Below are 13,238 nucleotides of genomic sequence, written 5' to 3' on the forward strand. Positions count from 1 at the left end.
ATATCCTTTATTTCTACCCCAACTCCAGAACTGCATATCTAACAAATCAGATACTGGTTCGTGTTGATGTAGTGCTATTGATAGAAGCACCAAAAGATGTGATTTGACAGCATATCACTGGAGTAGAGTGTTTCTAAATAATTGAATAGGGCCAATGTGGTTTCAGGTTGCAAAGAAAAGAAACTATAGTCACAAAGAGAGACAAGCATCCTGTAAATACACCACTTTTCTCTCAGTTTGATAACAAGAGTGTGTCCTACATTAGCTGAGAAATGTGTTGGTCTGCAGGGCTAAGAGCTCTACAAGCACCACAAACATCTGTCAAACCATTCTGACAATGTTTGGCTGCTCCTGCAGGTCTTTTCTTTCCAAAGTAAGAGTGGTAAATTGATATTCCAGGCTACTGATGTACATGCACACATAGGACTTCTCGGCGATTGGAGATCATAAGAGACATGTTGTAATTAATTAAGTGGTGTGGCTAATCATTTTCAATGAATACAAGAGAAGATTGGATTCAGTTCATTGAGTCTATGACAAGTAAGGAAGCAGCTTTCAGACAGACAGACAGATACACAACCGAACTACAGGCCTACCTTGTTCCTGCTGTTTGTTGGCAGCAGCTGCTTTCTGGGCGGGAGAGTAGAAAGCCGAGAGGACACTGAGGGAGCTGACCAGTTGACTCTGAATGGAGCTCATTTTAGAAGGACCGGGCTTCCCTGATGGTTTCCCTGTTGTTGCTGCAGGGACGGCTTTCCCCGCAGGCTTGGCCGGGGTTCCCTTCCCTGCCTCTGATCTTTTCCCTGCCGTCTGTTTCGGTGTGCTGGGGCTCTCCTGCTGGCTGGCCGTCTGTTGGGCTCCAGAGCCGCTTCCCAGCTGTGCCCACTGCTCCCCCAGAAGCCCTGTTAATCGAGTCACAACTTGGCCCAAAGCTGCCGGCGATGTTGGTGACTCACTGGAGCCTCCACGAGGAGGTTGACCCTCACCAGTGTCCCGACGTGAGGCCTGGGCTTCACTTGAACCACGACGCTGAGCTGCTTCACCAGAGCCTCTGCGCAGTGATTGTGTCTCACCGGCATCTTTGTAAGGGGGTTGAGCTTCACTGGAGCTCCTACGAGAGCCCTGAGATTGAGGTTGGGCATCACTTGACCCCTGGCAAGTTGGGCGGGCCTGGGCTTCCCCTGATCCTCGACGAGGAGTATGTGATAGACTAGACGTCCTCTGCGGTGCTTTCAGCTCTTTCGAGTCACGTCGAGATGTTTTGAATTGAGACTGAGCTTGAATGGATTTGGGTCTGGTTTGGACTGCCCTGGAGCTTGGAGATGGGCTCGGAGTCTCACCCTGAAGTTTGGGTTGAGATTGTTTATCACTTGACTCTACAGAAGGCTTCTTTTCTGGGGTGTGGTCCTCAACCTGAGACACAGATGGGGTTTGATGTTTTACCTGTGGTTCGGAGGGCTGTGCTGGGGACTGATCCTCAAGAGGAGATGCACTCTGTACGTGCGCCTGAGGCTGGGTTTTTGTCTGGGGTTGATTCTGCTGGGCTTGAGTTTCAGCGGTTCCCTTACGAGGATGCGCAGGTGCAGCCTGAAGTATCAGAGGTGGCGGCTGTGCCTCCTCCACCGAAGGCTTCCGGCCTCTCTGTGGCCTAACAGGAGCTACTGTCTTCACAGCTGAATTTTCTGGTGTTATTATAACAGTGTCGGTTACCACAGTTTCCTTGATTGTTACACACACAATCTTGGCTTCTGCTGTTTCTTTCTTCTCCAAAGTTTCCACTGCAACCTGATTAGTTTTAAAAGTTTCTGTTTCTACACTCTTTAGGGGTGTAATTTCTTTAGTTTCTGAGTCATCCTGTGCAGGACTTGCTTTAATCTTACTTTCTCCTGTTGCAGAAACCAGACTGGAACACTCTTCATTCTGGCTTATAACATCTGTAACTAAAATTTGTACAACTATGCTTTCTGCAGCTGCAACCGAACTCCCTGTAGAAACTTCCACAACCGCACTTTCACTGTCTCTTTGACTGCTTTCATTTGCTCCCCCATCCTCCATTCTTTCACTGACCACTGTACCTACATCTTCTCTTTGGCTCCCTGCATTTTCTCTTACATGACTCGGTGCTGCTGGATCTCTGGCTGGGTTGTTGTCCTGTCGTCTCTGTGTCTCCGTCTCAGTCTGCTGGTCTGACCTCTGTGCTACCTCTGTCTCTGTCACCCTGTCCACAGTGCCGACCCTTTCTGTCTCTGTCCCCCGGTCTACGCTGCTGGCCCTCGGTCTCTGCGGATGGTCTGTCACTGTCTCTCCCTCTGTTTCTGTGACTTGGTTTACCCTCTCTGCCACAGGCGTCTCGGTCGTCTGGTCCTGAGTGATGACCCTCTCGGTTATTGTGCCCCGTTCCATGCTGTTAGCTCTGGGTCTGGGTGGACTCACCGCTGCTATATCTGCCTCCATCTCTGTCACCTGGTCTTGGTTGTCAACTTTATTAGTCACTGTTCCTTGATCTATACTTCCGGTCCTCGGTTTGGGTACACACACTTCAACACAGATTCTATCGGTGTCTGTCCCCTGATCTACTGTACCGGGCAACTCTGTCTCTGTTTCTTGGTTGGCTAAATCTAATGCCTCTGTCACTGTCCCCGCGTCAATGCTCTCTCTTCTCGGTCGCTCATGTTCCTCCGTAGTACAAATCTCAACTCTCATTCCCTCACTTAGTAGTAGTATTTTCTCCTCTTTTACCTTGTTATCCTCAATTTGTTTTTTCAAAAGGGAATTTGTCCTCTCCAGCTCTTGACTAGCCTGAGTGAGTTTAGCCTCCAGTGTCATTAGCTTCTCCTCCAGCTTCTGCACACCGTCTGGTTCTTCAAGTTTTCCTGCTTTTGCTGCATCTTGCGAACTGCTAGCCTGTGCCTCTTTTATAGACACCCTAAGTGATGTTAATTCCTGTCCTCTTATGTCCCGCGACAGCTTCTGCACAGCATGCTCCACTGCACTCTCTAATGTATCTTTTCGTTTGTCAATTTCTTCTGATGGTAGTTTTTGTCTCTCCAATTCCTGTGCTGACAACCCACCCATTTCTCCTTGGGCTGAGGAACTCTCCTTCTCTTTTGGTAGCACTTTCTCCTTCCCTGTAACCGGTTTTGAGGGCACAAGCTCTGAAGCGTCTAAATATCCAGTGGGTTGACTCATCAGAGCTAAGTTGAGCCCTTCTGAAGGTCTATGTCTTTGTGACTGACTGCTTGCCCCAGCATCAGAACTTGTGGATACTGCAGAAGATGATGTGGAAAGTTGGGCTTGGACCTGGGCTTGTAGCTGAAGTAGGAGCTTCTCCCTCTCCTCCCTCAATGAGCAGATCTGAGCCTTTAGTTCTGGGATGGTTTTGACCTGCTCCTCTAGCTCTCTGACCCTCTTCAGTGCCACTGTAATCTGCTGGTGAAGTCCTGTCCTATCCTGAGGAATACATCGTCTTTCTGTTACATCTGGTGACGCACGGAAAATGTTCTCTGTTGAGCCATTTTCTGGTGTTCCCAAGGTACGGTCGGGACTGCTTGAATCTGAACCTTTACGCTGCTGTAGGGTGATGGGCATGCTTGATGCTCTGAGCAGATTTGGCCGACCTTGAATCCCAGCAGTTTTGTCGTCAACACCTCGAGCCCCTGCACCCATTTCTTCTCTGGGTTTAGCTGTAACATAGCCAGTTCCTTGACTGGTTGTCCCCCTGCTGCTCTGGCTGGAAGTTAGACCTTCACTGGCCCTGAAGTCAAAGATCTGTTGTACCTCTGTCACTCGTGATTTAGGCTTGGGCCCCAGAGTGGATGTTCCAGACCATGTTGTGTCCTTTTCCTTAGGGGCAGGCCTGGCTCCATGTCCTGGAAGACTAAAATTCCTCGGTAGAGTGCTGAATTTAGGTGGGCCCTTCACCCTGCGCTGGATGTGGACCCTTTTAATGGTGTTTCCTTTTTCAATATCGTCAACATATTTGAGGAAGTCAAGGTCCAGGTGGAAGCCATAGGGAGTCTCCACTGAGTAGGGCAGCTGCTTCCTCTGAACACCGCCCTCACTGGCCTTGGTCTGAAAGCCGTTGGCTGTAGGAAATTAACAACAATCGATTGATTTCTTAATCAGTCAATGCTTCTTCTTCTTCTACTGCTCCTATTACAAAAACTAATGGTAACAGCTGAAATTAAAGTGCTAAACATGTGCAATAACTTGACAAAATGAACATGACGCAAATCACAGATTATTATTAGCATTATTATTCCTTTTCGCCCACTTGTGCAGACAGGCTGTACTGAGCTGAACACATGGTGCTTCATTATGTAAAACCTGATCACTTACTGGAAAGTAATTATCATGCAGTGATTGCGCCAAAACAAACTAATCAGCATGTAAAATTCTCCTCATGCTGTGTCAACTTATGAATGCAGTATGAGACAGGACGGTTATCACCTCAGGGAAATAAGCCAGAAGCCGCTTTTGGCCAAACAAAGAAACAGCAAGGTACATGTTTCACCTTTTATGTCAAATACTGTATAGTATAATGAACACAAATCTGATGATTAATTATGTTTCTTAGTGCTGTTTAAAAAAAAAAAAAAAAGAAGAAGCTGTTGTTTATGGCACATGAGAGATGCAATGGGATTGTTTGAATACAGGCTCAGTGAAACTCACCACTTTTCTTGTCCATCATGGGAGGCAGAGTTCTCAGTCATCTACTTGAGTTTGCTACAGTTGGAGCTGGCAGCCTGGATAAAACAGAAATGACAGGGCCATATGACAAACTGAAGTATTGTTCCTCATTGTCTGAACAGAACAAAGGACAGAATTTTACGAGAGTAAAACGTGTGACATTCACAGAACAAAAATAAAACCAGGTGCCTTGAATAAAAGACAATAATAGATTAGAAAGAAAAAGGTTCAATAAAACCTACTTTGGAAGAGTTAATTAAACATAAATAAGTAAATGGTTAAAACATTTTTACGATAATCATAAAAAAAGCAATAAAAGACAAGGCAAAATAAAATAAATGACCTTAAACTAAGCAATTTGCAAAAGTATTTAGGTAATACCAACATGATGTCGAATAAACATGAGGGACTTTTTAATGGTAAAATGAAACAGCACACTTTTAGGCCAATTGTCTTCGAGTCTACAGCAGTGCAAGAGTGATAACAGTCAAGATGGTTACACTGAGGTGAGGAATGGCATTTCAGTTGTTAGGCTCATGTGTAATGAAGAAATTATATATCTTTCAGTTGCATTTAAAGATAAATATTGTGCTGTCTCAGCTATGAAGACAAAATGACAGATTATAAAAGCAAAAGCAAATATTAATTGCTCAGTGAAGTTAAATGCAGTGTCATTGTGTCCATTGGCTTAATTTGATTTGGTTTTCCCAAGTCCAAACATTTAGGAGCCATTAAAAGTCAGCAAAACCCTAAACAGGCCCACAGAGCACTTTGTATTATTTGTTCCAAATAAAGAAGCCAAGAAACCAGAGCTTTTATTTTCTCAATGAGCTTACTGCAGAGTAGAGGCAAGAGAAATGAAAAACAATTCAGAGTGTGGAGTCAAAACTTTTAAGGGCTTATGAAAAGCCTCCTAATAAAATATCCAATACTAATAATAAAACCCAGGCAAATCGCCCAGCTTTGAGCGAGTCGCACAGTTCAAATCCAAACTAAATGAACACTTAAACCCCTACAGCCAAATATCAGCTCTAAGGCTATTTAGAAAATAGGCACACATTATTCACGCAATTTCCATGCAAATCTGTGTCAGTGGAGAAAATATCTACTATGTAGGAGTCATGGCGCACAAAAGCCTGAAACCGTGGCTTAATAAGTGCTAGAGTTCAAACTTCAACATGAGGCATTTTCAGAGGTGTAAATTAGCATTTTCATTATTTTTAGTAGGTGGTCCATTACAGTATATGCAATATTTGTATTGGAACAGATGCTGCAGATGGAATTTTTCACACCTCTCTTTTATGCATTGTATTTTTTTATGCCTGTGGGTCTCAAGGTATGCAGCTATTATAACTGATGCAATACATGGAGTTAAAACAGTGCAACAGTGGATGCCATTTTGCTTTAGTGGTGTTTTCTCTATCACTTGTCATTTCATTTCTTATTTTGATGCCATTTTTACTCTCAGAAGATAAAAGTCTTGTGGGAATATGGAAACACTGTCTCTTAAGAAGTAGTTTTCCCGTGTGAAATGGCTGGTTTGATGTCTGGATAAAGAATGGGAACACTCATTTCCACACTGTATCTTTTTGCAAGACATACGTGATATTTGAAAACACTCCCATAAACAGTCTCAGTACTGAAAAAAACTGTTGATATTTTCTCTGTAGCAGTTGAGACAATTTTCCAGTTGACCTCGTACCAAATGATGTTTCCAAAAGTCATACACATTTTATTGCATGCGAAAGAGCCCGACTGTAATAAATTAAACCATTAAAATTGGATCTATTGCAGCATATTTGGAAATGTTGGCGTGTTTGTAGCCTTGGATTATACTTAGGTAGGTAGGTAGGTATTTACTTTATTAATCCCTGAGGGGAAATTTTTTTCGCTACAGCAGCATACAGAAGCAATAAGATAATAATAGAAATAATAGAATAAAATAATATAATATAATATAATAATAGAAAAGCAATAAAATAGCAGTAAATAGCAGTAAAAAATATAAATATAAAATGCACAGTTTATACAGTACATTATATATCTATATATATTATATACAAACAAACCAAGAACACAGTCAACATATATATATATATATATATATATATATATATATATATATATATATATATATATATATATATATATATACAGTACAGTATATATCTATATATATTGTATACAAACAAACCAAGAAATATACAAACAAACCAAGATACTTGGATTGGTACTTGGACTATACAGTATACAATAGTTGAAGCAAGTGCAGCGTCCTGGCCATGGGGCAACATCTGCGTTGTGTGCAGTGCTGAGTGGCGACATACTGCAAGGCAAGCATTATGTGAGCTGGCAAAGTAATCAATCAAAATAACAGCCAGTCCACCAGGGGGAACTAAACAGGAACTGTGACGAGCGCTATTTGGCCCTTCTGCCGTCTTCACAGATCGAGCCTTAATAATGAAAAGAATAGGTGACCTGGAGCAGAATTGTTGTCTCTGTTTCAGAGGAACAGATAAACACACACACACACACGGAGAGACACACAGAGTGACTGACAGTGACTGCACAGGATCTGACACCGTGATCGCTACCATGGCAACCATCCTGCAATCCACCACTTCTGCGTGTCCCAGGAGTGAGAGGAGCACGGGCATTCCCGACTCCTCACGATGCTTAATGCGACTACAATCAGCTCGCAGTCCTTAAGGCTTAATTAGCCGATTTGGGCGCAGAAGAACACTGCTTGTAATTGCTGAGTGAAGTACAGGCAGACCCCAACGACAACAGTGTACAGGCACAAAACTCCCTTTAATTAGATCATTACTGAAACGGAGAGACCGAGGTAGGGCGGAAGAGAATGGAGGGAGAGGAAGAGACTTCAAAAAAGGAAATAAGCGAGAAGGGGGAATGAAGTTAAGATGAAGCGTATGAGGAGAAAGACAAACGGGTATCACAGGATGGGATGAGAAGGGTAGAAATAACAGAAAGGTAATAAAATCTGTAACAATTACAAACATGACAGACCTGCTGGAATTTTTCTCTAATGAGACTGCGTCTACCTGACCTTCCCTGCAGTGGGGTTGAGAGGATTTTTAAAAAAAAGTTTCCACTTTTAATTAAAGTCACTCCTAATGTGTGTGTGGCTAATGAAGGTCTCAGAGCAACAGAAGAATCATGTTGCATTTGGTGAGCTTCAGCAGGGCAATATGGATGATTACTGTCAATGTCGAGCCAAAATACCAATCTGTAAACAGATACTGGTAATTCATAAGTTTGTATATGCAGGTAGTGCTATTTCCGTACGATAACTAGTAGATTATCCGGGTTAGGTTAGTAATTAAATATTGGAAGCCCCTGGTGACACTGATGATGCACAATCCTCGCTGGATTACAGTCATAATGACTATGAACTGAAAGCTCATAAAGGCTACGCTAATCCAAATTGAAAGTATTTGCTACAGGCTACACAAAGCTAAATGGAAGCCACGAGAATGTGTGTCCAAAACTGTGAATGTGTTTGTCAGCGCCAACTTAGTCACTCTCTCTTTGTCAGTGTTTGTTTATGTGTGTCTGCGTGTGCGCTAACATTGCTTGCAGTATGTAGGGTCATATATGTGTGTGTGTGTGTGTGTGTGTGTGTGTGTGTGTGTGTGTGTGTGTGTGTGGTGTGTGTGTGTGTGTGTGTGTGTGGTTGAGTCACTGTGTTTGAACAGGGAACTCACTCCATGTCTCTCACTTGCACATAACCCCTCAAAGGACGCGTTGCGATCTCTCAACACCAATCCAATAAGCGTGACAGCTGGTGGAGAGGCGACGACGACAACGGTAATGAGAAGCCCGGAAGAATAGGAGTAATGACAGTACAGAAAATTAGCTCACACTGACAGCTATGCTGATGGAATATAAAAACCCCTCAGCCACAATATTATAGTTGTTTTTTTGCCAGTAGGGAATCGAGGAAAAACATTGTATTGTAAAAAATATGAAAAAACACAGAAGTGTCAACAGCCATTCATAGATATTTAAATTCTTATAACTAAAAGTATGTGAGGATATGAAAAAAAAAAAATTAAGTTATACTGACTGCCATCCTTTTCAAATTATACACACAACACACATTCAGAGATGCACACATACGCAGCAGACAAATACATGCACATAAAATTGCAGCTGACCTAACCTACCAAGAGGCATTAATTGAATGTCATTGGTCGTTACATTGGAGTGCCTGTGTTCTGGAGATTGAATTAGTCTGATACACTGACACAGAGCGCGTTTGGATACAAGACAGACCAGCAGGAAATAAGATTGGAGCGAGCGAGCAGGGGACGAGAGGTGGGCGGGTGGGAGAGAGAAAGTGGGTGAGAAAGTGAGAAAGAGACAGAAATTGGAGTGTTAGCTGTATGGCATACATGCAGAGTGGCTTTACTGTTATATGTCCAGATTTCCTTTGCTCGTTTTCTGTCTCATACTTCATCCCATTTTGAAGAAAAACCTTCGTATGAAAGCATTACAATCTCTCGTATACTCTCAAGCATTGTGTACCGACTGCAGCTGCGGCCCCGAACATGTGTTCATCAGCTGATGTGTGAGAGTGGCTGTGAGGAACTGTAAGCAGCAGCAGATGAGAGAAACAGGCAGGCCAAGCAAAAATAACACCGGACCCGAGTCCTTATCGCAGCCCTGACATGGGACCAGCTATCTCTGTTTACCCTCCTACTACCCCCTACCCTGAGAACGTAAGCAGGACCGTCCGCCTTAATAACGCCAACTCTCAGCCTGCGATAGACATAAACACATTCAAGCAGGAGCACATGTGCAGACAAACACGGGGGGGGGGGGGGGACAGATAAAGACGTGTGAATGCAAAGTACCGAAGAAGTACCTTCTGTTAAATGCCTACTACAGCACTAGATTACCAGAGTGCAATTGCAATAAGCAAGCAGCAAAAGGTAATAACCCATGGGGGAACCGCAGTTAAAGGTGAATGTGCAACCTGATTTGGGTGTTTAAAAGTACCCTATCAACATTTAAGGTTATCTGAGGGATTCATACATTTAAAAGTTAATGGATATTTTTTTTCAAAAATCCAGGAGTTTTTAACTTCAGCCACTGCATCGCCACCATATTTGCTCTCCCCACCGCAGAAATGAAGTTAGATGGATTTAAGAGCATTTACTGAACAGGTTTACCTCGTTAAAATCCAAAGAGTTGTAATAATAATACGCGAGGAATCTCTGACTGTTTGTTTGTCCCTCGCACATCTTGAAAACCATTCGTCCCATCTGCTTCAAGCTTGGTTAGAGGAATTTATTGTGATCTGGACATGGGACACATTTAATATTGGAATTTTTTTTTTTTAACAAATGGGCAACTGCCTCTCTGTGCAGCGGCAGGGGTGGAGTCGCCCCGCGCATTTGCAGTTCCAGACAGCATCGCAGCGGCCGTAGTCAAAGTGTGTCTTCAACTACGTCTGCAGCTTTTCTCAAGAAAGCTACACAGCAATAATACAAGCCAGACAAGTATACTGCCAAGTGGTCTGTTTTAAATGAGCACTGCACAAGTACCTTTAGAGAAAGTCTGTGTACTGTTTGAAATGAAAAAAACAGCCACACATTTTGCTGCTGTAGCCTTAGCTGTTCTGGTCTGACCAGCAAAGATTACCTACCATTTATACTGATATTGGTGAGTAACCGCATGAGTTGGTTTGTCGACTCTCTAACTCTTTTTTCCTGGAGACCGGAGTGTTTTTCTTACACCACATTTTAGCATTTCCCATTAGCCAGTATTCAGCAAAAGTTTAGCTCTTATGAAAGCAGGAGGTTTCAATAAATCTCATGTTATCTATTTTGTACTCGTCTGTGTCCCAATACAGAGACAACTCTCCCTGTGCTACAAATGTGAGTGAGGGAGCAGGTGATGGTGCAATTAGTTCAATCTTGCGAGTTGCAGGTGTGGATAACAGTTTTGCATAATGACGCTTTACAGAGTTGAGACGCTCCTGAGCAACGAACTGAGAAAATTGAGAAAATTGCCAGACAAGACAACTGGGAACCTGAAAGTTTGTGATTGCTGAACCAGATCAAATGAAGGACGCCGTTAGCATTCAGATCATAAAGACGGAACTGGGAGACATTATCTGATATCGCAGAGCTTAGTCCGTGTGTGCTCTGCAGGAACAGATCAGTCCCTCTGCTCCACAAGAGCTATTTGAGAACAGTCTGGTTCCTTCCAGCTCCAGTCTGAGATTAGACCTGTCTGTGTATAGTGCGTCACAACAATACTATCCTACTGGAATACATCTTCTGGGCCAAATCCATTCATCTGGGTCCATGCAAGTTCATCATCCAGATTTCTCCTTTTCATTCCTAATCCAGTATGATCTAATCCAATCCAGTTTGACTACATCTGTGTTCATCAGGGGCCAGATTGTTCCCCTTGTTTTAAGCAACATCTGGCTCTCAACTCCAGAGAGAAAATGAAAGAGGGAACTTCTGTCTGTGGGCTTCATTAAACAGTAGCACAATTATCCTACTGGGCTGTGCAGGCTACTGTTTTATTATAGGTCAGTTATAACAGATGTTTTTTTGTTTTTTTTAGGTCAAAACAAAAGAATCATGTTATGGGCTACACTGGGTAGTTAAATAAGGATCCCATCTTTAAGTGAAACATTAATTTTAATGTAATTACAATAAGCAGACGCTGTCGGTACAACATTGAAAGATATTGGCAGAAATGAGTTCAAAACCTCCAGTTGTTTGCTGGTTATCAGTTATTTGCAGAACTGAAAAGAAACAAATCTGTATTCAGCTCTTTTATTTGAGGTTAAACGAAGCATTATATTCTCTTTCTGACTAGAGAATGGAAGTTATTTTCTTTCTAAGCTTAGGGCAATCAATAGAAATTGGTGCTTACACAAAAAAGAAACAAAGAGACCAAAAGGCACAAACCAATGTCTTTTAAGTTTGTCTTTCTATTGTTCAGTTGCAGTTGCCAGTTTCCTTTCTTTCTATCCTGGGAAATTAGTTTTAAGACCATCAGTTACTAGACAGCCCAAGGATTCCAAGATGACTCAGAAGGTGCAGTATTCTGCATTGGATGTCTAATCTTTCTGTTTAGCTTGGCAAGATTGTTTAGGACCTCTGCCAAATGTTACAGTTGTATTGCTTTGTACCATGTAGTTTCACTAAAAGAAATGAGAAGAGAACTTCATCTTAATACACCTGATCGCTTGGTTTCCTGTTTGTTCGAGAAAGACATTCATTTGTGTTCACTGACTATGTGCAGGTCAAATGGTTTGTATTACCATCTAATTAATGCGATTTGAGTATAAAGTGGGTCAGTGATGTCGCTTCGTTAAATTTGCCAAAAGCTGTTGTTGTATGTTGTAAACAAATCGGACTGTGTACATAAAAGGCTTCACAGCAGAATCACTCTGCACACTGAGCCATGAAACAATAACACTGAACCTTGAAGCGAGTGTAACCTTGGCCATTACACACAGCTCACATTTACACACAGTTTCCACATAAAGTATAAATACCATTCATTTTTACTTTGTTCAATCAGGTTACGGCTAAATAAGAAGCTTAAACATTGAGAAAGACTACTAATCTTCTATTGAAGGTCAATCAGACAAGTACGTGTAAGGTTTAGTTTACTGTTCTGCAATAAATACCAATATTTGTATTCAATATTCAAAACACAAATGTATTTATTTTTCTGATTAAATTAATAGACTGGGATTGAGTGAAGTCATTGATACAGCTACAGTCTTTTACATCAAACTCTTTCTGAATTTGACTCTATATTTTAGTATCCTGTAGCTGAACACACTGCAGGTGAGCCCACTGACACAACAGATCCATCTCTTGTCAACTACTGCTTGAGTATAAAACACGATTTAACTGATTTAAACGTGATTTAACTGATTTAAACGTGATTTAACTGATTTAAACGTGATATAACGGCGTCTCATTAATTGTACCGTCCATCCAGAGTTCCCTAAATCAAATCTTCATTTTATACTCAGTCTTATGACACCTCTACTGCATGATTTTGAAATACAGAAAAGGTGAAGGGGCAAAGAGTGGTGTGGAGGGCACTTTCTTAATGCTCTGGTGTTGGAGGAAAATGTGGATACAGGTTAAAAATGGGAGAAACAGGAGAAAGATGCCATTTCAGCTTTATCTGCATGGGGGGGGTTGGGGGGGGACATGACCTTGGTGCCACCACTCCTGTCCAGCTTCTGCCACATCTGTCAAAGGACAGATAACTCTCAGGCCACGCCCTTCCTTCAACGGTCTTCTTATCTCTTCTTATTTCATTGCTCCATCTCTTCATGCCACTATGCAGAATGAAAGCGTCTTCCTTTTTCAAGACGGCAGTCCTCGCGCCCTGTAGTGGTATTCTAGTACGAGGAGCAGCTGCCTGCTTTCATTAGTGACAAAGGAAGTGACACGCCATCTATTATTCGGTGGAGCACACAGCCAACCGCTTCAGGTCGGAGCTACGTTAGCATTATGGCTACTTCCGCTCATGGATGT

General features: G+C 42.4%; 1 protein-coding gene across 4 annotated transcripts in view; it reads right to left on the reverse strand.

Moving 5' to 3' along the window:
* The window catches only part of kank4 (KN motif and ankyrin repeat domains 4), a 73,231-nt gene that overhangs the window by 14,908 nt on the left and 45,085 nt on the right, over positions 1-13,238 (reverse strand). For all 4 annotated transcript variants that reach the window (XM_069153153.1, XM_069153152.1, XM_069153155.1 and 1 more), the window contains exons 2-3: positions 4,672-4,745; positions 597-4,085 (exon numbers count right to left, since the gene is read on the reverse strand). In XM_069153153.1, the coding sequence (XP_069009254.1) occupies positions 597-4,085; positions 4,672-4,690 (3,508 nt within the window). In that variant the 5' untranslated portion in view covers positions 4,691-4,745. The remainder of the gene's footprint in view (positions 1-596; positions 4,086-4,671; positions 4,746-13,238) is intronic.

The sequence above is a fragment of the Embiotoca jacksoni genome, unplaced genomic scaffold (genome assembly GCF_022577435.1).
Source record: "Embiotoca jacksoni isolate LCO1_2020_lvr unplaced genomic scaffold, fEmbJac1.0.p SCAF_19, whole genome shotgun sequence".
NCBI lineage: Eukaryota > Metazoa > Chordata > Actinopteri > Embiotocidae > Embiotoca > Embiotoca jacksoni.